Source organism: Sarcophilus harrisii, chromosome 3 (assembly GCF_902635505.1).
Source record: "Sarcophilus harrisii chromosome 3, mSarHar1.11, whole genome shotgun sequence".
NCBI lineage: Eukaryota > Metazoa > Chordata > Mammalia > Dasyuromorphia > Dasyuridae > Sarcophilus > Sarcophilus harrisii.
The window spans coordinates 233,847,828-233,874,663 of NC_045428.1; the positions used below are offsets into that span (position 1 = coordinate 233,847,828).

Here is a 26,836-nt window from a genome sequence, read left to right on the forward strand (position 1 = left end):
GTAGGCGGGCCGAAGCAGAGTTCTTCCGGGCTGATACGGAAGGACTCCTCCTGCGCCGGCGCAGATCACGCTATGGCCCCTCCCTTCGCAGGAACGCTTCCTCCTCTCTAGCCCCGGAGTCTCCGGGCGCAATTGGGGGAGGAGTTTTGGCGATGCTGAGATTAGAGCTCCTTTTTTTCCCCCTCAGAGCGGGGAGTGGTTTGAGCTTTTTTGCTTGAGGAGGCGGGGTGCAGGGCCCGCGGTCGGGATGGCGGCTACCTTCTTCGGAGAGGTAGTGAAGGTGCGCTCCAGAGCAGTGACTGAGGAGGAAGAGGAGGAGGAGGAGGAGCCCTGGGCGCGGGATAACCTCGAGGACAAAGAAGTGCGGCAAGAGCTCGAGAAGAAGAGGTAAGCCCACCTTCGTTCCACGGAGTCCGCCCTCCGCGTCCAGAGCTGGCCCCCGCGCTACCGGGAGGGCGAGACGAGTCTGTCGGCGCCTTTGCCGGCTTTGCGCCCGGACGGGGACTTTTCTTACCCTCTCCCCCTTTCACCTCCCCCCGGTGCCGGCCTGCCGGAGAACTGGGAGTCCCGATGGGAAACTTCCACTTCAACCAAGAACTCTTTGGGTGAAAGTGGCTCGGATGCTGAAGACAAACAGAGACCCGGCGGTACAGCTGCGTGCGCACGTGTGTGAGTGAGTGCGCCGGTGTGTCCACGTGTTAGGCGTGTTTTCTGTGCGTGCGTGTTTGTGTTTGCGGCGTTCAGTTATTCACGCTGGGCCACTCTGCGTGACGCCATGAATCCTATGTGCCCGGCCCACGTTTAAGCATTAATTCACTTGCTAAAACTCTGCTTTTTGTGCCTAATTGTTTTTGCTTCTGTCGATGTTTGACTTAAGCCCTCAAAGTGAAAGTGATTTAGGGGGCAGCGGGTGACTCAGAGGATTGTGCACTCCGGCCTGGAGTCAGGAAAAAGGGAATTCAAATTTGACATCAGTCATCTACTAGCTGTGTGACCCTGGGAAAGTCACTTAACTTCCACTGGCGACGAAAATGGCAAAAAGAAAAATGGCTAAAATCTTTGCCAATCCCCACCCCCCGGGAATAATGTTCGTGCGCTGTGTATATTCCAAGACGTTAGAATGAATCAAGTATTTATTTATATATTGCTTTAATCCCAGAAGAGCCAGGCCCTTAAGTTGCAAAAGTTTTATTAAAGCGCCACTTTGAAAAAAAAAAAAATATTTTCACCCCAATTCTCTATTTAACTTTATGATAAAAAAAAAAAGTTCTTCAAGACATTATTTTTTCTTTTTTCCTTCAAGACATTCTTAAATCCCAGTTCTTAAGGTCTGCAAACACTTTTACAAATAACCCATTTTATCCTCTCCTGAGTTATGGGAAGGTTAGTGTCCCTATTTTACAGATGAGATAACTGAGATTAAAGTGAATTTCCCAATGTCTTACAATTAAGTGTTTGAGGGTGGATTTGAGTTCTGGTCTAATTGACTTCAGTTCCATCACTCTTATCCCGGGCAATTAACTGTAATCTGTGTTAATAGAATTATGGTACCCATAATGAGATGTTAATAGGGATACTGCACTGTTAGACCAGGTGATGTCTTATTTACAGTTTTGCTGCCACACTTAATAGGGATATTGACAAATATGGTACCCATAATGAGATGTTAATAGTGATACTTTCACTGTTAGACCAGATTTGATGTCTATTTACAGTTTTGCTGCCACATTTAATAGGGATATTGACAAATATGGTACCTATAATGAGATGTTAATAGTGATACTGCACTGTTAGACTAGGTTTGATGTCTATTTACAGTTTTGCTGCCACATTTAATAGGGATATTGACAAATATGGTACCTATAATGAGATGTTAATAGTGATACTGCACTGTTAGACCAGATTTGATGTCTATTTACAGTTTTGCTGCCACATTTAATAGGGATATTGACAAATATGGTACCCATAATGAGATGTTAATAGTGATACTTTCACTGTTAGACCAGGTTTGATGTCTATTTACAGTTTTGCTGCCACATTTAATAGGGATATTGACAAATATGGTACCCATAATAAGATGTTAATAGTGATACTGCACTGTTAGACCAGATTTGATGTCTATTTACAGTTTTGCTGCCACATTTAATAGGGATATTGACAAATATGGTACCCATAATGAGATGTTAATAGTGATACTGCACTGTTAGACCAGGTGATGTCTATTTACAGTTTTGCTGCCACATTTAATAGGGATATTGACAAATATGGTACCCATAATGAGATGTTAATAGTGATACTTTCACTGTTAGACCAGGTTTGATGTCTATTTACAGTTTTGCTGCCACATTTAATAGGGATATTGACAAATATGGTACCCATAATGAGATGTTAATAGTGATACTGCACTGTTAGACCAGGTTTGATGTCTATTTACAGTTTTGCTGCCACATTTAATAGGGATATTGACAAATATGGTACCCATAATGAGATGTTAATAGTGATACTGCACTGTTAGACCAGGTTTGATGTCTATTTACAGTTTTGCTGCCACATTTAATAGGGATATTGACAAACAGGGACATGTCCATAGTATGAAGAGGGAAATTTAAAAAGATTGTTGAGTGATGATAAATACACGCTCAATAAAGATTATTGAGAAAACATTTTTTAAATGTTGAAAAGTACATGAGTCCACAAATGGAAGAATTTTGTTACTACCTTGTTGCATGTAATATATTTCTTTTTTTAAAAAGTTGTGTGACAAGTTCATTTTTTAAGTCTTATTTCTTGACTACTGTATAATAGTTTTTAATCTTAGTATAAAAAATTTTTAAGAAAGAATTTATAAGAACTTATAGAGATATTTACTCTAAAGCTCAAGGATTACTGTTAAAGTTGACTTATTAAACTTTAACAATGCAACAAACATTAAGCACTTACTGCGTGAAAAACATGCTAGAGTTAGAGCATATTCAGAATTTCATAAGATACAAAGGGTCTTTGTTCTCAATTTATAGACTAATATGAGGATGTCACAAATGTGGTTATCTATAATAGGGGAAAGGGACACATGCATTTATATAGCAACTACTATATGCAGACACTGTGCTAAGTGCTTTTTACATTTATTATCTTGGATGTGTTGGGTAGAGAACAAAATATTTGGTGAGATTTGTAAGGGGAGAATTTCAGCCTCAATTGGGCTTGAATTGGAGAGCAGTAATTTGGAAAGGGGGGCAGTTAAATTAAGTTTGAAGTTTGAACTTAGTAGCCAATGGGAAGCGGTTGGAGATGTTTGAGCAAAGGAGAGTGATATGATCGAGTGACTATGGATTTATTGGAAGGGGAGAGAATAAAAGCTATGATCCTATGATCCAGAGCAACTCCAGACTGAATCACATCTAAGTTCCTTTCTTGTAGGCTTCCAGGTACATCTGAATTTGACTCTTTTTTTTTTTCTTCCCCTTTTAAGCCAGAGATTTTTAAACATTGTTGTATCATACATCATATTGGCAGTCTGGTGAAGCTTATGCACTGTTCAGAATATTGTTTGTAAATGGATGAAAATAATACATAGAATCATAAAAGAAATAGTTTTTTTAAATGTTGTTAAGAACTTTTTTAAAGATCGATCTAACCATTCTGGAGAGCAATTTGGAATTATACCCAAAGGGCTATCAAACAGCATACCATTTAATTCAGCAGTTTCTCTACTGGGTCTGCATCCCAAGGAGATCATAAAAATGGGAAAAGGACTCACATGTGCAAAAATGTTTGTAGCTGCCCTTTTTGTAGTATCAAGAAACTGGAAATTAAGCAAAAAAAAAAATAATTGTAGCAATCCTTTTTATAGTGTCAAGGAGTTGAAAACTGAGTGAATGCCCATCATTTGGGGAATGGCTGAATAAGTAATAGAATATGAAGGAAATGGAATATGTATGGAATATTAACAAGAAATGATGAGTAGGCTGATTTCAAAAAGGCCTGGAGAGACTTAAATGAACTCATGTTAAGTGAAGTAAGTAGAACCAAGAGAACATTGTACACAGCAACAAGATTATGTGATGATCAATTTTTTTGGACTTGGTTCTTTTCAACAATAAGGTGATTCAGGGCAATTCCAATAAACTTGTGATGGAGAGAGCCATCTATGGGGACCAAATATGGATCACAATATAGTATTTTCACCTTTTTTGTTGTGGTGGTTTGCTTGCTTGTTTTTTTCTTTCTCATTTTTTTCCTTTTTGATCTGTTTTTCTTGTGTGGTACGAGAAATGTGGAAATATATTTAGAAGAATTGCTCATGTTTAACCTGTATTATATTACTTGCTGTCTAGGAGAGGGAGGAAAGGAGGGAAACATTTGGAACACAAGGTTCTGCAAGAGTGAATGTTGAAAACTTTATCTTTGCATGTATTTTGAAAAATAAAAAGCTATTATTATTATTTTTTAAAAGAATCATTTCACAACTGCAAGTTAAGAACTCCTCCACCGCTACTTTTTGTATTCCTTGTAGAAAATAAGGTTAGCAAATCATGAACTTAAAACATTTTATTACAGGAAAAGGGTGGTTATCTATACTACTTTTTACATTGAGACTCCCTGCTTTTTTCTGTGCAGTTCGCTTTGCTATCATGAATTCCTTACTATCTGAGTATCAGGGCAAGGTGAAATGAGTTTCCTTTATCATAGTTCATGACCTTTACCACTGCCTCATCTGCAAGTTGTCTCATTTATTTCTTTGCTGGAGGGACACTGCCTTGAGGATATCTGAGTGAAAGGAAACTTTAATAACTTATTATCTCGAAGATCTAATATAAAATATTCCATTTGGCTTTTAAAACCTTTTATAACTTGATACTTTCTCCTTTGCAATATTATGATGCTCTTGTATCCTGATTGTGTCTTTTCACTGACTATTTTGACATTTGCTCTAGGATTCTCTTCAATCTCCTGGCTCCTCCTTCTAGGCATAAGTCATTGCTATAATCAAGGCAGTCCTAGAATCTCTCAAATCTTAGCTACTTCGAACCAAAGTATCAGTGGAAAGTTTTTTGTCCCTAGATTTCATCACCAGCATCATCATATATGCCACAGTTCTAGATTATCACTAACAAAATAGCATCTCTAGTACCAAATGTCAGTTTTCCTGTTGGTTACTATAGGTTAGGTTCAATTTCTTTACTGCTCATTCCTGGCTTCCTTTCAGACTCAGATAAATATGTTCAATTAATTCTACAAGAGGTCTCTCCCAGTTCTACTGTAAGTGCCTCTGAGTTTACTTCACATTTACAAGATATGTATCTTTTAGATACATAGTTAGTTATAGGTGTTGAAAGGGATGTAGAGGCTTAAGGACTAGAAGCAGCCCTACTGACTGATTCTCAAGTTTTTAATATGAGCATTTATACCTACGAAATGAGCAAACACTACAAATCTGGGTTTTGATTTGTTTTGTTGATTATCTAGACCCAAGAGATCAGCATCCTTTCTTTGGTCCTCAGATTCCCTCACCTGATCAGTATTTTATGGCACAAGAACCAAGAATGAATCTTACATTTTCAAGTAGTTTTAATTTTATAGCCAACATTCTGATGCTACAATTACAGAATTGAATAGTTGAGACAGACCTATATATGGTCATAGGTTATGCCCATATAATAGGTTACAATTTACTATAGCACTGTCACTTCACACTGCTGTTGGTTGCATCTCAAATCTCAGCAACTTAGTTATAATTTGACAGGGTTCCAAATTCCAGGTATATTCTGTCCCTTGACACTTTTATTTTATTTTTAGCATTAATGCATCCCATTGTGTTAAAACAAAAAAAGAGAGGGAGAGTCCAAAATTGAAATTTTTCTAAACAAAAACTATGCTAAACTATTACTATCAAATACTGAATGACTTTGGAAAGTAGCTTTTACTATAGACTTGATGATGTTTCTTACTGAATTTAGTGTAAAATTTCATGCAAAACGAAATTTATGTACAAAACATACTGTAATGAAGTCAATTTGACAGTTATTTAAATTATAAATTACATCAAGTAGTTTTATATACGTCTCAGTATTGTCAAATTTAAAACAGAAAACAGATTTTTTTCCATTCCCCCACAAATTTGCAACAGACACATTTTCTGAACTCAAGCTATGATATTAGAAGGATATTTTGGGCCTTGATAAAAATGCAAAATAAATTTCCATATTTCACAACCCATTTAATTATGAAATTAAGGGGCTTTCATCTAATCCTCAATTAAAAATGATTACTCTATCCTGTAATGACATGCTAAAAGGCATATATCAAAAGAAAAATGTAATAGACTTTTAAAATGCCTTTTAAACAATACATGTGTTCAATTTGAATCATATGCTTTTGGATTGATATCAGTATTTTGTTATTATCTATCTGCATAAAAAAGATATTTTCAGATATTTAAATATGTAAAATTGTATTACAGATCAACTTTAATAAAGGAACATTTACAATCAGTTTTGATTATAGAGAACAGTAACTGTTTTGAAACTGTTTTTTTTTTTTATTTCACTATTTTTCCCCCAATTACATGTAGAAACTTTAACATTGATTTTTTAGAATTTTGAGTTGCAAATTATCTCCCTCTCCTCCCCCCTCCCAAAGGTAGTAAGCAATTTGATATTGTGTGTGTGTGTGTGTTCAGTCATTCAAAATCTATTTTCATATTAATTGTGTTGTAAAAGAAGACAAACAGTGAAAAATAGAATGCTTCAATCTTCATTGAGAATCCCATCATGAGTCCTTTGGAATTGCTTTGGATCTTTGTATTGCTGAGAATAGCTAAGTCATAGGGGCAGCTAAAAGTGGTGCAGTAGATAGAGCACCAGCCCTGAAGTCAGGAGGACCTGAGTTCAAATGTGGCCTCAGACACTTAACACATCCTAGCTCTGTGACCCTGGGCAAGTCACTCAACCCCAATTACCTCAGCCCCTCCAAAAAAGAAAAAGAGAATAACTAAGTCATTCATAGTTAATCATTGTACAATATTACTATTACTGTGTATAATGTTCTCCTGGTTCGGTTGCTTCATTTTGCATCAGTTTCTTTTTTTTTTTAATTAAAGCTTTTTATTTACAAAACATATGCATGGGTAATTTTTCAACAATGACCCTTACAAAACTTTCTATTCCAAATTTTTTCCTCTTCCCCTTCTCTTGATGGCAGGTAGTCCAATACATGTTAAATATGCTAAAATATATGTTAAATCATACACACACACACACACACACACACACACACACACATTTATAGTTATCTTGCTGCACAAGAAAAATCAGATCAAGAAGGAAGAAAAAGGAAAACTGAGAAAGAAAACAAAATGTAAGTAAATAACAGAGAATGAAAATGCTGTGTTGTGGTCCATACTCAGTTCCCACAGTCCTCTCTCTGAGTGTATATAGCTTTCTTCATCACTGAACAGTTGGAGGAATCATCTCATTGTTAAAGAACCATCGTCCATTAGAATTGATCATTGTATAGTCTTCTTGTTGTCATGTATGATGATATCCTGGTTCTGCTCATTTTACTCAGCATCAGTTCATGTAAGTGTCTCCAAGCCTCTCTGAAAACATCCTGTTGGTCATTTCTTACAGAACAATAATATTCCATAACATTCATATACCACAATTTATTCAGCCATTCTCCAGTTAATGGGCAAGCCTTCAATTTCCAGTTTCTAGCCACTACAAAAAGAGCTGCCACAAACATTTTTGCACATGTGGGTCCCTTTCCCTTCTTTAATATCTCTTCGGAATATAAGCCCAGTAGAAACACTGCTGGATCAAAGGGTATGCACAGTTTGATAACTTTTTGAGCATAGTTCCAAATTGTTCTCCAGTGTGGTTGGATCTGTTCATGGTTCCATCAACAATGTATCAGTGTACCAATTTTCCCACATTCCCTCTGTGGTGGTTTTTCTGGAGGCAGCCTTAGCCTTAGTCTCAGTTGAAATAAATAATTACTCCGAAATCGCAGCCAGCTAGTAAAAAATGCAAACGTTTATTTCTCCTTCCAAATTAGCCCGGTTAGTTGAGGCCTATCTCTCTGCCTGGCTCCAAGAGATCTTGCAGCTTTGTCCTTGGATTCTGCCTCTGCTTTCTTCAGCCTCCAGCCAGCTCCTACTCGTGGCTTCTCAATCTCCAGTCTGTTCCACCTGAAGAAGTAACTTCAAGCTTCAAGACCTCCCTCTATTTATGTGATCTCCCAAAGTTCAACTCTGCCTTCTGGAGGGAGAGGGATTCTGGGTTATCTCCCAGAGTGCTCTTGGTCCTAAGGGAGGTGTGAATTCAGATCTCATACTAGTCCTGAACTCTCCCAAAGGTGTGAACTCCATTGAGTACTTAGATACTTATGAGCTCTCTAAAGGTATGAACACAAGCATTGTTCAATCAGTTCCACTTAGTACCTAGTTCAAGTTCTGGCCCAAAACTCTTTCTAAGATTAAATTAATTCCAATGTCTTAACACTTTGTAAAGATTCCAACACCCTCCAACATATGTCATTATCTTTTGCTGTCATCTTAGCCAATCTGATATGTGTGTAATGGTATCTCAGAGTTGTCTTACTATGTATTTCTCTGATCATTAGTGATTTGGAACACCTTTTCATATGACTAGAAAGTGTTTCAATCTCATCATTTGAAAATTGTCCATATCTTTTGACCATTTGTCAATTGGAGAATGGCTTGAATTCTTATAAATTTGAGTCAATTCTCTATATATTTTAGAAATAAAGTCTTTATCAGAACCTTTGAATCAGAACCCAGTTTATTGCTTCCTTTCTAATCTTGTCTACATTCGTTTTGTTTGTGCAAAACCTTTTTAACTTGACATAATCAAAATTATCTATTTTGTTATCAGTAATGATCTCTAGTTCTTCTTTGGTCACAAATTCTTTCCTCCTTCACAGGTAATAATACTTCTGAGAGGTAAACTATCCTATATTCTTCTAATTTGTTTATAATATCATTTTTATATCTAGATCATGAACCCATTTTGACCTTATCTTGGTATACGGTGTTAGGTGTGGGTCAATGCCTAGTTTCTGCCATACTAGTTTCCAATTTTCCTAGCAGTTTTTGTCATATAGTGAATTCTTATCCCAAAAGCTGGGGTTTTGGGGTTTGTCAAACACTAGATTGCTATAGTTATTGGCTATTTTGTTCTGTGAACTTAACCTATTCCACTGATCAACTAGTCTATTTTTTAGCCAATACTAAATGGTTTTGGTAACCACTACTTTATAATATAGTTTTAGATCTGGTACAGCTGGGCTACCTTCATTTGCTTTTTTTTTTTTTTTTTTTTAAGTTCCCTTGAAATTTTTGACCTTTTGTTCTTCCAGATGAATTTTGTTATTTTTTCTGGGTCAGTAAAATAGTTTCTTGGGAGTTTGATTGGTATAGCACTAAATAGATAGATTAGTTTAGGTAGTATTGTTACCTTATATTTGCTTGACCTATCCAAGAGCACTTGACATTTTCCCAGTTATTAGATCTGACTTTATTTGTGTGGAAAGTGTTTTGTGGTTTTTGATTATATGGTTCCTGACTTTCCCTTGGCAGATAGATTCTCAAATATTTTGTACTATTGACAGTTATTTTTAAATGGAATTTCTCTTTGTATCTCTTGCTATTGGATTTTGTAATGATGTATAAAAGTGCTGATGATTTATGTGGATTTGTTTTGTATCTTGCAACTTTGCTAAAATTGTGGATTGTGTAATAATTTTGAGTTGATTCTCTAGGGTTCTCTTAGTATATCATCTGCAAAGAATGGTAATTTGGTTTCCTCAGCTTTTAAGTCTTTCAAGACTTTCTGAAAGTATTTCTTTTCAATCATATACCATAACTTGTTCAGTCATTCTCCACTTGCTTTGCTATCAAAAGTGTTGCCCTAAATATATTTGTATAAGTAGGTACATAATTCATTTTTAGATATTATTTTGAAATTGTTTGGAGAGTAATTTGGGAGAGGGTGGTGAGTGCCTGCTTTTTCCATCTTGCTCTGGGGGGATTCCCCTGCTTTTTTCTTTTCTCAATATTTTCTCTACCTTTCTTATTTCATTTTTTAAATCCTTTTTGAGTTCTTCCAGGGCCTGAGACCAATTCACATTTTACTTTGAGGCTTTTGATATAGTGTTTTCTTCTGCATTTGTGTTTTAATGTTCCTTGTCATCATAGTAACTTTCTATGGTCAGGTTCCTTTTTTTCCTTCTAATTTTCCAGCCTATTTCCTAACTTTTAAATTTGGGCTCTGCTCCCAGCTGGGAGAGGATACTTTCCCAAACTTCCTGTATTTTGTGCTGCTCTTTTCAGAGCTAGTTCCGGGAATTTGTAAATTTTCATTTCTTCAGTGTGACATGATCTGAGTAGAGTTGTGGTCACTGTACTCCTATGCTCTGCTCTGTGAGTAACCACAAGCACGAGTAATCCAGCCTCACACAGATATGTAGTCAGAAAAGGGATGAATATTTTTGTGTTTGTGCTAAAAAAAAAAAAAAAAATCAAATTGTTTATTTGAAATCATTTGAATGATGTAACTCAGTTTTGCTTATCAATGTCAAGTCAGTGGTTTCTATCTCGTTTTTTTCCCCTTGTGCAACAGTATTTCTATAATAGCCATGTTACTCAAAAAACTACAGTAGTAAAAAGCAAGAAACATATTTATTTTATATGACCTTTTATATGTAAGTGATGCATTCATTGAAGTTTAATTTTTATACACACACACACACACACACACACAAGTTCATATCTAATTTCTACTAGACTACCTTCCAAATTTCCCAGTGGGTTGTGTGTGTGTGTGTGTTTTTTTTTTTTTTTTTTTTTTTTTTTTTTTTTTTTTTTTTTTTTACAGAATAGTAAGTCCTTAAACACAGTAGTTGGAAATCTTAGGATTTCAAATTCTGGTACTCTGTTCTTTCATTTCTTGTGCCTTATTATACAAAAAGATATGAAATCATTAATCTCCATTTGCTTAGGGTTTTTAAGTATTTTATAAAATTTACCTATTTCTTTCAAAACTGTCATGCTTGTCTGTGCTTCCTTTTGAGTACCTTTCTTATTCTGTACATTATTTCCCTTCATGGCTTCTTTTTTTCTTGTTCCTTTTATCTACATTCCTGCCATCATCAATTAATTCAAAGAAAGGGAAAAACAAAGCAAAATGCCCTATTACAAGTAATCATAACTTAAAAAAACAAATCTACAGTGACCATGTTCAGAAATTAATGTTGCTATACTTTTAAGTCCATCACTTTTCTGTTAGGAAGTAGTTAACAAGCTTCATCATATATCCTCTGGAGTCAAGTTTGGCATAGCTATGATCAGAGTTTTTAAATTTTTAAAGAAAAAAAATTTTTATGATACTGGTTTTTTGGTATGTAATGTTCTTCTTTGCACTCTATAGACTTCTCAGAAATCATCTCTTTCCTCATTGACTTTTTAAAATTGATTTTTAAATTTTATTTTGTAAAGGACAAAGATTTAATTTTTTTTTTCAGTATTCTTACTTATGTACAATGTATTACTGGTTTTGTCCACTTAACTTTGTGCAAGTCTGAAACCATCCCCTTCATTGTTTCTTATAGCACTAAATTATTCCATCACATTTATATGCCATAGCTTGTTCAGCCATTCCCCAATTGATTGCCTAACCACAAAAAAGCAGTTATAAATAATTTTGTATGTATTTCCTCCTTAATTTCTTTATAGAATAGCCCTAGTAGAATAGTTTTTTGGTCATAGTTCCAAATTATTTTCCAAAATAGTTAAAACAAGTTCATAGCTCCACCAGTATATTTGTTTCCCCATACCAACTTTTGCTATTTTTCTTTTTTTAGTCCCTTATTCAGTTTGATGAATGTGAGGTGGTTCTTTTTAGATATTTTAATTTGTACTTTTCTAATTATTATTGAAGTAGAAAATTTTTATCTGATACTTGATAGCTTTCCATTATTCTAAAAATTATCTTATATCACCCTTTAATTTATATACTAATCATATACCAATTTTCAACTTATCTTGGTATCTGGTGTGACGTGGATTTATGTCTACTTTCTCCCAGATTGTTTTCTGGTTTTTCCCATCCATTTTTGTCAAATAATGAAGTCATGTCTCAGTAGTTGATATTTCAGGTCTTATCCAATAGTAGATTTCTGTGTTCATTTGTTTTTGTGTATTGTGTACCTAATCTGTTTCCACTGATCAATCTGTTTTTTGCTCAGGACCAAATTGTTTTAAAAATTGCAGCTTTTTTTTGAGATCTGGTACTTCTAGGCCTCTTTTCTTCATTCCCCCCACTGATTTGCTTGATATCCTTGATCTTTTAAAAAATTTCTCAAGGTGATATTTCTCCCTCACAGCATCTGGTAGTTTTTTCGTAATTTGATTGGTATAACATTGAATAAGTAAAACAGCATTTGTAATTATATCATTTTTCTGCATGTCTTGACATGTAGACTTCCAAATTCTTTATACTGTCTGCAGTTATTTTAGTGGAATTTTACTTTCTCTCCCCTGCTATATTTTGTTGGTTAAATATATAGAAATGCTGATGATTTCTGTGGATTTTTAGTGGACTAACGAATTTTTCTACATAAGCCATCATATGATTTATAAAAAGTCATTATCTATACTTTTTTCTAATGTTTTTTATCTTATCTCTGTGGCTAACATTTCTAATACATTATTGAATATTGCTGGGATATTGGGCATCCTTGCTTCATCTTTGATCTTACTGAAAAGACTCCTTATCTTCATTACTAATTAAACATTAATAATGTGTTTCCTCTTGTTAATCTGGGAAATGTATGTGTTTGTAAATATTCATCTATTTAATTTAGATTGTCAATTTTATTGATGTATAATTGGGTAAAATAGTTCCTAATGATTCCATTTATTTCTACATCATTGATTTTGATTCACTTTTTTGATGCTGATTGGTTTGCTTACTTTAAAAAAAAAATCAAATTAGCCAATGGTTTATTTATTGTTCTCTTGTTCCCTTCCCCCAAAAAGCTCTTACTTTTATTTATTACTTTATTGTTGTTTTTAAAAAGGTTTTAGTTTTTTCTCTCCTTTTTTTTTCAGACTTTGCTTATTTGTTGTAAAATTGATGTTTGTTTGTTTTTTTTTTCTGGTTATTTTTAGTTACATTGCAAAATGCAGAGGGTTAGGGTATATCTGGCTTAAATCTTGTCCCAAATACTTTACCAGATTTGTACTTGTGAGCAAGGCACATAGCCTCCAGAGCTTCAAACTGTATGTATTATGGGGATAATGTTAATTATTGTACCTACTTTCCCCAGCATGTTGTGAGATAAATCCTTTGTGAAAATGATGCATAATATTACTTATTATAGCTTATTATTTGATGAAAATGATAATGCTGTCTTAGTATCACTTCTTTCTTATTAACAGAGAAGTAGAAGTCCTTCAAACACAGACAAAAGTATCTTTGGAAATTCCCTTGCTAGAACAGTATCCATGTTCGAAGTTTATAATAGCCATAGGACATAATGCAGTAGGTAAGTGAAAGTGCAACAAACTGAATGTTTAGAAAATTAAAAAGTGTGTGTTTTGTATAAGATACTATATATCCATTATAAGCTTTAAAAAATTATATACTTTTATATGGATTCTCTATCTCATGCATATAAGTTCTTTTTTTGTCATTGTATATATTTCTCATGTTTGTCTTTTCATAGGCCTTCCTTGTGTTTTTTAATTTCTCATTAGCTATATTTGTATTTATTAGGCCAGCATTTTTTAAGTTTTTTTTTTTCACAGATCCCTTTGATAGTCTGATGAAGTAAGCTTTTCTTGGTTAAATAATTAAAGGAAATGTAAAATTTTAACTAGAGGTTAGTTGAAAATAAAGATAATTTTTTCCTTCCAAATTCACAGAATCCCCTTGAGTTTATTGATTCCTGGTATCATATTAAGTACTGAGGATAAGAAAAAGACAGTCTTTTTTCTTAAGGATTATAATCTAATAGGGAAAGACAGTGTACAAAAGAAAACTGAAAAGAGAGGGGGGGACCAAGGGTACCCAGAACAAGAACATGGTGAAGATGGTGTTACAATCAAAACCAAGTAAAATAGCTTGGAGAAAATGAAGAGATGGCTAGGATTTTGAACTGTCTATAAAGGGAAACTGGGAAGAGTTGGATTTTTTGTGATTTTACTTTTGAAAATAGGTGTTGTCATTCATCATTTCTCCTTCATTCATGAATGGCCAGTAATAGATGAGGCGTGAATACCAAAGCTGAGGAAGTGTTATGTCATTAACTTCTAACTTGTTGGACAATGACATCCAACTATTGTATTTCATCCTGGATATATGACTGACTCATTTCTATTTCCTTTTTTACTTTGCTCACATAGTTCATATTTGCTAATGTATGGCTCCTTAAATATATCATATGTTTTTCCATTGTCCTTTGGAGGACTGCAAGTCTTGCAGTTTTGAGTACCTTTGAAATCTTGGCATTCTGTAATTAAGACAATATAATGTGGGGCAGCTAGGTGGAGCAGTGGATACCAGCCCTGAAGTCAGGAAGACCTAAGTTCAAATCTGCCTTCAGATACTTAGCACTTCCTAATTGTGTGATCCTGGGCAAGTTACTTAACCCCAATTGCCTCAGCAAAAAAAAACAAAAAACAAAAAAAACCAAGACAATGTAATATAATAGAAAGTTCACTATACCGGAATGAGAGCCACCATTTTGATAAAATGGAAGTACTTGGGTCCATAGTTTCTCCCCAAATTCTCCCCCAGTTCTCTTCATCGTAATAATTAAACCTATAGGAATGAAGGAGTCCTACCAAATTCCTTCTATGACACAGACATGGTACTGATACCTAAACCAGGTAGGCTGAAAACAGAGAAAGAAAATTATAGACCAATCTCCCTAATGAATATTGATGCTAAAATCTTAAATAAGATATTAGCAAAAAGACTACAGAAAATCATCTCCAAGATAATACACTATGATCAAGTAGGATTTATACCAGGAATGCAGGGCTGGTTCAATATTAGGAAAACTATCAATATAATTGGCCATGTTAATAACCAAATTAACAAAAACCATATGATCATCTCAATAGATGCAGAAAAAGCATTTGATAAAATCCAACATCCATTCCTATTAAAAACACTTGAGAGTATAGGAATAAATGGACTTTTCCTTAAAATAATCAGCAGCATCTATTTAAAACCATCAGTAAGCATCATATGTAATGGAGACAAACTGCAACCATTCCCAATAAGATCTGGAGTGAAACAAGGTTGCCCACTATCACCGTTACTATTTAATATTGAAAAAAAAAATAAAAAAAATAATTAAACCTATATAAAAATGTAATGGGCTGCCTGGGATGGTACTGGATTCTTTACAGTTAAGCAAAGACTGCATTTAGGGAATTTGTCTCCAAGAACTTTCTATCTCATTTGAAGTTGCTTCACTCCAAAGGTTTACACAAGTTTGAGTCTCTAAATTTTACATTAAAAATTGGGTCCACCATGGTAATTTGTACATATTTTTATCCCCTACTTATACTGCACAGCCACATTAGATCTGTTTGTTAATTAATCTGTTAATGAAGGAATCAAAAATGGTAAAAACCATATAGATCCCTGAGTACTTTCCAATACTTTCCAATGAAGGAAATTTTATTGTTGTTAGTTGCCTTATATTTAGAGCGTAGAACTATTTTCTTCTTTTGTAGAAAAGTTTTTGAGACAATAGCTAACTTAGACTACATAATCAACTAGGAATTATAAAATATTAGAACCAAATTGGTTATTAGGAATCATCTTCCTTAACTTGTTTGATTTTTCAAATGAGACCTGAAGCCTTAAAGAAAAGGCTGAATTAAACTATAACATTCTTTGCTGTTTAATCTTGTTTCTTGTGTTTTATTTTATACTAAATAAATTATTTAAATTTCCTAAAAGTCACTTTTGTAGTGTAATGCAATACAATAAAGTTATAAAAGTAGTAATGGGTGTTAACTTTTTCTTCCTAGCATTTTTGTCTTCATTTGTTATGAATTCAGGAACCTGGGAAGAAATTGGATGCACTAAACTATGGAATGAATGGTGCAGAACAAGAGATACAGCAAATCTTTCCCCAACAGATGCTTTTTGTGTGTTCTATCGTCTAAAGTCAGATCCTACAGTAAGTGAGATATTTGTTAAAATGAAAATTAAAGTGTAATTTAATAGAAGCATAAACTGCATTTGTGTAAGAAATTGTACAGATTATCTGGTTTCACATTTTTGTTTTATAATCAATAAAGAAATTGAATTTCAAAGAGATTTAGTAACTTACAATAGCCCCATATTTAGTCCCACATTACATGTTTGAATTCTGAATGTATATATGTACATCCCAAGATTCTAGTTTATTATAGAAAGGTGTTTTGTTTGTTTTGTTTTTTGATCAAGCAGCTCAGAATTAAGGATGCCTCCCATCCACACACATCCATCAAAATCATTCAAGATTCCTTGAAAATTGTAATAACAGAAATAACCCTATTCAGTGAACTTTTGGTCTTAAATGTCAGGCACAAAAGAAAGCAAAAAGGTGTATTTTTGACATAGATGTTCATTGCCATAGAAGAGATCTAGTACAGAGTTCAAGTTGAAACAAGAATCTTTGTGGATGATAAAGTCCTGCAGTTACATCAGATGTAGATAACATTGTGCTAATTATTTCATATTCTAGAACAATACATAGTCTCCTGGAAGAGGTTATGTAATAATTCAAAGGATCATAATGGATTACCTTTTGAATATTGCATCATTACTTTTATGAGTCTTAACTTACTGGGAAAGCAAAGACTCGTTTCTTATATTACAACACCATACCAGTGTCCAATGTAGTAGTGAGACAGGGAAAACAGATTTCCAAATAAAATGAGTGTCACATAGAGAACAAAGATGCTTGGAGGGTTTGAATAGGTTACAACATACAACCAATAAAGAATTTCTAAGAACAAGAAGAGTATAAGATGTTATCAAGAAATTATATAAGAGCAACTAGATGGCTCAATGGAGCACAGACCTGAAGTCAGGAGGACCTGAGCTCAAATCTGGCCTCAGACATTTAACACTTCCTAGCTGTGTGACCCTGGGCAAGTCACTTAACTCCAATTGCTTTGAGAGGGGAGGAAATTATGAAATAGAGAAAATAGACTGGTTAAGGCAAATGGAATGATGGGTAGACAGCCAAAATGCTGTATTGCTACTGTCTCAAAATAAAGGGAAAAAAGTGAAGATGATTTCCAGACTTTCATAGGTCCTTTGTGGTGAACTTAGGGGAAGACATGGACAACTGGCTTGTGGGATGGGCAGTGATCAGTGAGTTCCTATCTCATTATTGTCATAAACTCCCAAATCTGTGAGATTCCAAAACCATTTGATTTTTCATGTAATTTCAAGCTGCTTTTTCTTTCCTCCTAAGGAAATCCCTACTTGGGATCATTTTATAATTGAATTTTAAGGGGAATCAACAGCTAGGGTCCTGTGAATTCTGTGACAGCTGAATCACTTGTTAATTAATATTTCTTGTAAATTTTTGATGATGGTGGTGATTTTATATAATGCTTTCTGTGCCAGTCATTGTGCTAAGCATTTTACATTTATAATATCATTTGATCCTCACAACAACCTGGTAAGGAAGTGCTGTTATTCCCATCTTACAAATGAGGAAACTACAGCAGAGATTAAATGACTTATCTAGGATCACACAGTGTCTGAGGCCATTTTGAAAATGAACTTAACCATAGGATCATAAATCTAAACCTGCAAGGGATGTACACAGTATCTGAGGCCATTTTGAAAATGAACTTAATCATAGGATCATAAATCTAAACCTGCAAGGGATGTAAAGATAATCTAGTACAGACAAGTGATGTAACTTGCCAGGTTTGCCCAGTGACAAAATGGGGATTTAAATCTATATCCTCTGACTCCAAATCTAGCATTTTTTTATCCCCTACTAACTAATGCTAGCTATTAGTTCAGGTATATTAATAGATTTTATTCCTCCATTGACACTGATAAACAAGAATTGACAATATAAAATGCTAATGGTTAACTACTCTCCTTTTTTGAGAGATAGAATTGCTTCAGTGTGCATGGCATTTTGTGCATATGCATATCTAGAACTTTGTTTTCTAAAATGAAGCCATATATAGTGGGCATTAGTTTATTTTAGATGCCATGTCAGGTTATTTTGATTTCAGTAATGATTTGGAGTTTAAAATGTACCCCCTGTTGATTTTTTTTTTTGTTTCCTTATTTTTATTTAAGACAGAAACAAAATAAACAGTCCCAGCAATATACTTGAGAACAAATATAAAAAGTGTGTGTGTGTGTGTATGTGTATTTGTCCAATGTATTTGGTACTAGTTATATGTTCATAAGATCCCATGATATAAATAAGTGGCTTGAACTAAAACACTTCAAATTTATTTAGATTTTCCTGTGTCAGTGCAGTTGCTATGTTGCTGAAGATCAACAATATCAGTGGCTTGAAAAGGTAAAATTATAGAATTATATTATATAAAGTTATATGATTATATAAAATTATATTATTGTCTATGTTATATTATTATAGAAAAAAAATTAGATTTTTTTTTTTTTTTTGCACATCATTGTTTGCTTAGCATTGTGCTAAGGCCAAGAAATATAGATCATGGTCTTTGGCCTTAAAGAGATTTTGATTTCTCATTATGAAGATAAGACCAATAATTTTTTAATAACTAGATTTCTTTTACACAATGCAAGATAGTAGAGAGAATTATTTACATGAATGTTGCATTTTCTAATTGAGATCTCACTTTTTTGTATTAGTTGCATTTTTGGTTTTTTGTAAGACAGTGATAGAATAAGGAAATTAATATTTATAAATCACTTATATACTAGTTTTAAAAATTCTTAAATTTGATATTCATTTTAATCATATTTACGAATTGGTATATGTGTCAAAGATTGTTATAAATTTAATCATCTGTTGAAATCATTTGTTTCAACTCACTCATCTTCTGGATGAAGAATCTGTAATACCCAGAGTAGTTAAATGACACTTTCAAAATGATAGTACCAAAAGTACAGGCCTCTATGAAAAAAAAAAAGGAAAACTAATGTTTTCATGTGACAGACAACAAACATTGCTGTGTAAACAGACATATAGCATATACAACTAGTACACAATGTAGTTCTCAATTTTCTAACAAAATATTATAATTATACTTATATTATTAAAATTTATTTTCTATACCAGGTTTTTGGTTCTTCCCCGAATAGAAATTTACAGATAACTATTCTTACATCTCGTCATGTGACTGACTATAAAACTCCAGAATCCAGTTGCAATCTGCCTTCTCCCTTCCTGAAAGCCCTTAAAACACAGACTTTCCAAGATGCTGCCTGCTGTACACTCTTAGAACAGCCAAATATTGTACATGATCTTCCTGCTGCAGGTGATTTTTAAATGCAGTTTTTTAAATTTGGGTTTTAGCTTTAATTTTAGAGTACCTTATTTGTTTATTGCTTAGTTATTTTCAATAATGTCTAAATTTCATGACCCCATTTTGGGATTTTCTTGGCAGAGATACTGGAGTAGTTTGCCATTTCCTTTTCCATCTCATTTTACAGATAAGGAAACTGAGGCAAACAGGGTGAAATGATTTGCCCAGAGTCACACATTTAACAAATGTTTGAGTTTAAATGTGAATTCGAAAAGATAAATCTTCCTTGATTTCAGGCCCAGCACTATCCACAGCTACCTGTCTCTAAAGTACTTTAAAAGTATTGGTAAAATATTACAATAGTAAAGATCACTATTTTTTTCATTCACTGAAGCTGTTATTTAATTTTATAATTGGAATAGTTAATTGCTGCTGATCTTTTAATGGAATTTTTAAAAGAAGGTCTTAGAAGTCATCTATTCATACAATTGTCGTTGACATACAAGGGATAAAAAAAAGTCTATAGTAGTTTTTGTTGTCATTTAGCATTTGTATTAGCTCTGGTATCAGCCAATGAATGCCAAAGAAATGCAACCTAATTTTATTATTTATTTCCACTAAAATTTAAGAAAATAAATATGCTGGGGGAAATATATATATATATATTTTAAATGAAATTGAAATTATCTTTATTATTTGAGCTAATACAAACCACAAAAGTAATTGAGATTTCACTGACTTGTCTTTAAAATCTGTAAGGTTTACTATTAAATTTAATTCTTTTTCATTCTTCTTGTTTGCTCTTAGTTCTGAGTTACTGTCAAGTATGGAGAATTCCAGCAATTCTCTACCTGTGTTACACTGATGTAATGAAACTAGACCTAGTTACGGTTGAAGCTTTCAAACCAATCCTTGGTTCAGAAAGCTTGAAAGGATTAGTTAAGGTAAGTCATTTGCTTGCTTACTTATGTGATTAAAATGTATTTTTTATCTGCTATTAAACACAAGCAGACCCAAGATAAGTCACTTCCTTGTTAAAGATAATTTCCATATTTTTTCTGCATTTTTTTTAATAGCAGTTTAAATAATACACATATAAATAAACATACATATGCATGTATAAAATGAACAGTTTATCCACAGGTATTCTTTGTCTTTCTTTTCCCTCTAATGTTCACTTTCTAGTTCACTTGTATTAAAAAGAACTTATTCCACAATGTTTGTTCAATTATTGACTTCAGATATTTAGATCTAAGGTCATTTGACAGAGCTTTTAGAAAATGCCTCAGTAGCCAATACTGTATACAGCCAATCATGTTTTTAAAAAGCATTTAATTGTGAATGGGCCTAGGCTTTGACTCATTTTCCTTCTTATGAAAGCAAATGAGAAAGAGGCGGCATGTACATTCAAAAGAGTGTTAGAGTTGGGAGTCAAAGAGCCTCAATTCATATCCCTGCTTTGTAGCTTTGCTACTTCCTTACCTCTACAACTTTGGGTAAGTCATTTACCTCTCTCTGAACCTTAGTTTCATCATCTGAGGGGGAAGTGATGGGGTGGGTTAGTAAATTAGGTTCCTTCTGGCTCTAATTCTATGATTCTACAGTTAACGTTCTATTTGGTCCCAAATAAAAAGGGCATATATAAAGTGGAATAAAACAATTAAACCAGTATGTGAATGAATAAGATAATAAGGAAATCTTATGTTACATCAAACTAGGAAAAGTTACATTTCTTTGAAGAGGAAATAACTGTTTTGAAGTTTATCACTGTTGTCTTCCTTTTTCTCAGATTATTTTGTCATTTACCTGCTATAATAATCTGACTAGATGCTAAAAGTAAAAGATTTAGCTCTTTTCCTGAGTCTTTTCTTTTTAATCAACTCTTCTGAAGGGTAATCTATCCAGTAGATAGATTGCTTTTTATTTTGTAAAGTTTTGTTGATGATGCCTTCTGCTTTTTACATCTCATTTATTTGCAAATAAGCTCTCCTCCTCTCTCCTACCCAATGACTCTTCCTTGAAACTAAAATTAAGAACAGTGTCTTCTCTGCCTTTTTCTCCCTCTCCCCACCAGTTTTGGTGCCTTTTCTTTGAAGCATAGTCTCTCTCACAGCTTCTTTAGGTGACTGGGTATTCTGTAATCTCTTCTTTCCCCTGATTACACTCTTCAAGTGGCTGGGAAGATTCAATGTCCTGCTGCCGTTTTTTGGCTACGGTATAGGAGAAGGATGTTCAAACCAAGTTTCTATAGTAGGAATCCCGAGTTGGAGCCTCTACTGACAAAAATCTTGAGTCACAAACCTACAAGTTCATTTCTATGGGTTGTACTTAAAAATTATGGGGTAGAAAGACTGGGAGTTCCTAAGTATTTTGGTTACTGAATATTGTTTCATGAAGCTTTGACCTTGTTGAGCATTTCTGTTTTATGATTTTGGTTTTAATTTGTTCAGATTTGGCACATATTTTGAGATTGGTAGATTAGAGTGGAATGTAGAAAACAACATTGCCAACTTGCTAAACAAAGTGGCTCACTTTTTCTTTTATTAGATCAGATATAATGAATTAAATGAAGATTTCTTCTGCGAGGCCAGAGCTAGAAGTTTCCTGGTGTTCTTTTTACTAATCTAATACAATTAAGCATGTTCCATGTAGCTGTTTCAATTTTTAAAAAATCTTTCTGGTTGCATTTATTTTTTTTTTACATTTTGATTTTGATTGATGTGGTTTTGGTTTTGTATTATACACATTTACATATTACTCCCTCTTCATGAAAATAATTTTGAAACTAAGTAAAACTTAAAAGTAACCTTTTTGCTTGTAACATTTCAAATCTGTAGTGAGCCATCTCTTTAAATTTTTTTTCTTCTACCCACTTTCTCCCTACACTGAAAATAAGAGAAAAACATCACATTTCTTATAACAAATAAGCAGTCAAGCAAAAGAAATTACCCCAATGACTATGCACAAAAATATATGCCCTGAATCTATCTGTTCTCAGAAATTAGCAGGTTTCACTATTGATTCTCTCATCTTTGAATTGATCGTAATTCTTACAGCTTTAAAAGTTGTTTGTTTATAGCCATAAGGAAAAATTGTTCCAAATTGCTAATTAGAAAAATTTACATTTAAGTATTTTTTAATATATTACCTCATCATAGTAGCAAAGTCATATGACAAGAAAGGAAATTGATAAATGTTAGAGATGCTGTAAGAAAGAAGGCATCTTGGTGTACTGTTGATAGACCTGTGAATGGGCACAATCATTTTGAAAGCAATTTGAAATTGTGTATAAAAAATTATTAGACATTTTTGACTCAGTTTTACCATTGTTGGGCCTATACCCAAATGAGATCAAAGAAAGAGGGAAAAAATATTTGATATATAAAAATATGGCAGCTCTTTTTGAGGTGGCCAAAAAAAAGCTGAAACTTAAGAGAATGTTCAGTAGTGAAATAAATGACTAAGCTCTGACATACAATGTGATTTAGTTTTATTGTGTTATAAGAAATAAATGACTTCAAAAAAGACATGGAAGGATTTAAGTGATGCAGAGTACAGAAAGCAGAAATAATAATTTGTACTATAACATCAATATTATAAAAATGAGAATTTTGAGGATTGTTATAAGTTAAGAATGAAATGAGTAGTGAAGTGCCCAGGCGAGAAAAAAACAAGGCAGCCAAAATAATGAAATTTTAAGAGCGTTTATTGCTAGCTAGCGACTGAACCCCAACACCAAGACTGGAGGGGTCAGTAATGAATGGCCTTAGGGCCATGTATTTATAGAAAGAAGAGAGAGACAGCAAAATGTTTCTTGATACGTTTGTCATAATAAAGGAATTTCTATTCTAAACAAGAGGCAAAAAAATTTGTCACTCTAAGGCAGTCATTCTCAGGTAGCAGGAAGCAGTATTTCTTAAGCTTATCAGGTTATCAAGGTCTCAGAACTCTCAGGACAGTACATCTGGGTTGTTAAAAATACCATCTGCATTAGGAAATGAAGAACTAATAATAAACTTCTGACTACAAAGATTCAAGATTATGTTTCTCATAGTCCCATTTAGGGTGCTTTTCCACTTCAGTAGAACCAAGAGAAAAATTGGCTTGTTTTTTAAGAATTAAAGGGAAAGAGATTTTATAAGTATAGCGCTCATTCTTGTTTAAAAAAAAAAAAAAAAACTAGGATGTCTTCATATAAATAGTATCTTAAACCTAAGAACCAGCTTTATATGCAAACTAAAGGTCTTTCTAATAAGATTGGGGTAAAGATATTCATTAAAACCATTATTATTTGATATAATGTTAGAAATGCTAACCATATAGTAATACTATATTTTTTTAAATTGAGGGAATAATCATAGGCAAACCCTCTCCACACAATTTTTGCTTATATAGAGGTAGAATAGTATATTTAACACACCATTTGATCAGCTAAATCAGTTAAGTAATTAACTTGAGCATAGTTGGAAACAAAATAACCCACATAAATCATCATCATTCTATATCAATAAAACCTAGCAGGAAATGAAAAAAAGGAGAAATTCCATTTAAAATAACTATAGATTGTATATGATTTTTGTGGGTCTAACTGCCAAGGACTATATGAATTCAACTATAAATCTTTTTATAAATAAGGGCTTCACAGTAATTGAAGAAATTTCAGTTGTTTATTATTAGACCAAGTCAATTATAATAAAAATGACAATGCTACCGTAATTAATTTACTTATTCAGTGTTGTACTAATCAAACTACCAGATTCATCAGGAGAAAGAACAAGTTCTCTTAAGGGAAATAATGAAAAATAATTAGGAAGTAAAGAAACCTAACAATACCAGATCTCCAACTGTACTACAAATCAAATATTTTTAATAGTTATTAAGAAATAGAGGTTGATCACTGAAAGGGTTAAGTACATAACACAGAAAAGCAAATGAACATAGTAGCATAGTGTTTATTAAATTAAAAACCTAGACTTATTGGAGTATAAGTAATTTGACAAAAATTATTAGAAAAACTGGCAAACAGAAATTAGAACCAGATTAACACCTCACATGACTTATTAAGATAAGCTTCAAATGGGTACATGACTTGCACATAAAAGTTGGTATATATTAAAGAAGTGAGGAAGAAAATAGCTTTCAAAAGAATAGTTCATGAGAAATGAGTAAGTTGAGTTATTAGGAAAGTTAGGGTGTTTGAGGAAATATTGATATGTTTTTTGAGTTCCCTATTATAAAGACAGGAATTAGGGAGGAGAGACAGATTGTAAGCCACATGTACTGAAATGAGGGAAGAGTTTCCCACAGGGCAATAAGAAACACTTACCAGAATCTTGATTGGGTGACAAATGTGGACTGAACAAACCACAAAACTAGGGAGCAAGGAGTATTCTGGCTTGCCTGCATTGGATTGAAAATATGAGTGAAAGTGCAAACAATATGGAAAGAGAGTGAGCCAAGACTCAATGTGTGCAAAAAGATGGAGTAAGAAAAAGGATTAAGACTCAAGCAAGTTTGTTAGCTTTGGAACATGTTTTCAAGGGAGCATGATTAAATGGAGTTGGAAGGTCTTGAAAGGAATCTAGGGGATGTGGGAACAAAAGAATAAACTATACAAAAAGAAGTTCACCAAATTATGATAGTCATTTAGGAAAGGATAATGATAAATGTCGGAAGGGATATGGGAAAACTGGTTCATTAATGCATTGTTGGTGTTGTGAAATGATCCAACCACTGGAGAGCAATCTGGAAATATGCCCAAAGAGTTATAAAATTGTACATACCCAACAGTGCCATTACTGGCAGTAACGGAGGGAAAAGGACCCACATGTGCAAAAATGTAATAGCTCTTTTTGTGATAGCAACAAATTGGAAAAGGAATGGATGCCCATCACTTGGGGAATGACTGAATAAGTTGTGGTACATGAAGGTAGTGAAATATTATTCTATAAAAAATGATGAACAAGCTGATTATAGAAAGACCTGAAAAAATTTATATGACCTGATGCTGAGGGAAACATGCAGAACCAGTAATACATTGTACACAATAACAGCAAGAATATGCGATTATCAACTATGAATGGCTTGGTTCTTCTCAGTGGTTCAGAGATCTGAAGGAATCCCAATAGACAGAAAATACCATCTGTCCAGAAAAAGAACTATGGAGAATGAATGTAAATCAATACCTGCTATGTTCACTTCTTTTTTCCTTTTGTTTGGTTTTTTTTTCTCTCTCCCAAGGTTTTTCCTGGTTGCTATGATTTTTCTCTCCCAACATAATTCATAAAACAATGTGTATTAAAAACAAATAAACTTTTTTTAAAAATTGTCATTTAATTTTTAACCTTTTCTCTTTCCAGAATGTTTCCCATGGTACAGAAATACTGAAGAAACTAGTGACAAGAAATGAAATTCAGAGCAACATTTATACATGATTTTGAATTGATTTTCGTCTGGGGGAAGGAGGACAGAAGGAGAAATGTTCTGTAGTTCTAACTAATTTACCACTGGGAAGAAAGCAAAATAAAGAGTTTATTTTAAAATAATCTAAATCTATTTCATTATTTCAATATGGAGTTAGATTTATGATTAAAATCAGTTTTTCTTTCTGACTCTAGGTGAAAGTATTGTTAATAGCTTAACTTTAAATTATTTAAATTTTTATGACAAACTTTATTATTATCCAAAAAAGTTATAAGTAATAGTCTTTTATAAAAACTCTGGATTTTCAATAAAGTAAAACTGAGCATTAACAGCAAATTGATAAAATAAAACTCATTTACTGTATTCTCCTTTATTCAAATTATCTTCACCTTCATCTAAATTTCTGTTAACTTAGACTTAGACTTTCAACAAACAATAACAAAAAAAATTAGTTATCACCACTACCTCTGAAAAAAACAAAGATGAATACTATCCAGAAGGCAATGAGAAAAAAAAAAAAAAAAAAAAAAAAATATATATATATATATATATATATATATATATATATATATATAGTACATGTGAGCTGGCTATAACATAGAACTAATAACTCTTAAGAGGGAATATTGATAGAAAAGATAGGCTGGTAATAGAGCAAGAACAAAAGGTGATGGATAGACATCTCTCTACTCTTAACTTTATAGTAGTATGAAGAAGTGAAAAAAGCCTTCTATTCACTGCAAACAGAATTGTGCTCTTAACCCCAATTGCTTCAGGGAAAGGAAAAAAAAAAAACAGGATAATGTCACAAAATATAAAACTTCTAAATGAAAGGAAAAAAAGTACTGCAAACAGAACAAAATAGGAGAAAAAATGAAATTACCAAGGAAT

At 33.3% G+C, this 26,836-nt stretch overlaps 1 protein-coding gene across 3 annotated transcripts; it reads left to right on the forward strand.

Annotated features, from left to right (window-relative positions):
- On the forward strand, positions 1-26,067 carry PSMG1 (proteasome assembly chaperone 1). 3 transcript variants are annotated; one of them, XM_003763348.4, is made up of 7 exons: positions 1-387; positions 13,463-13,569; positions 16,073-16,224; positions 18,529-18,591; positions 19,336-19,534; positions 20,330-20,466; positions 25,882-26,067. In XM_003763348.4, exons 1-7 carry the CDS (start codon positions 248-250, stop codon positions 25,954-25,956), a joined length of 873 nt encoding a protein of 290 aa, XP_003763396.1. In that variant the 5' UTR covers positions 1-247; the 3' UTR covers positions 25,957-26,067. The 3 variants fall into 3 exon arrangements, with proteins under 3 accessions (XP_003763396.1, XP_023354613.1, XP_031815069.1); XM_023498845.2 differs by having other exon boundaries at positions 310-387; positions 13,440-13,569; XM_031959209.1 differs by lacking the exon at positions 1-387 and adding an exon at positions 427-669.
- The last annotated feature ends 769 nt before the right edge of the window (positions 26,068-26,836 follow it).

Bases quoted from the DNA above. Each gene is read 5' to 3' on its own strand.
- PSMG1 (XM_003763348.4), top strand. From the start codon at position 248: ATGGCGGCTACCTTCTTCGGAGAGGTAGTGAAGGTGCGCTCCAGAGCA. The intron at 13,570-16,072 runs GTAAGTGAAAGT...TTTTCTTCCTAG, and splicing joins CATAGGACATAATGCAGTAG to CATTTTTGTCTTCATTTGTT. The intron at 19,535-20,329 runs GTGATTTTTAAA...GTTTGCTCTTAG, and splicing joins ACATGATCTTCCTGCTGCAG to TTCTGAGTTACTGTCAAGTA.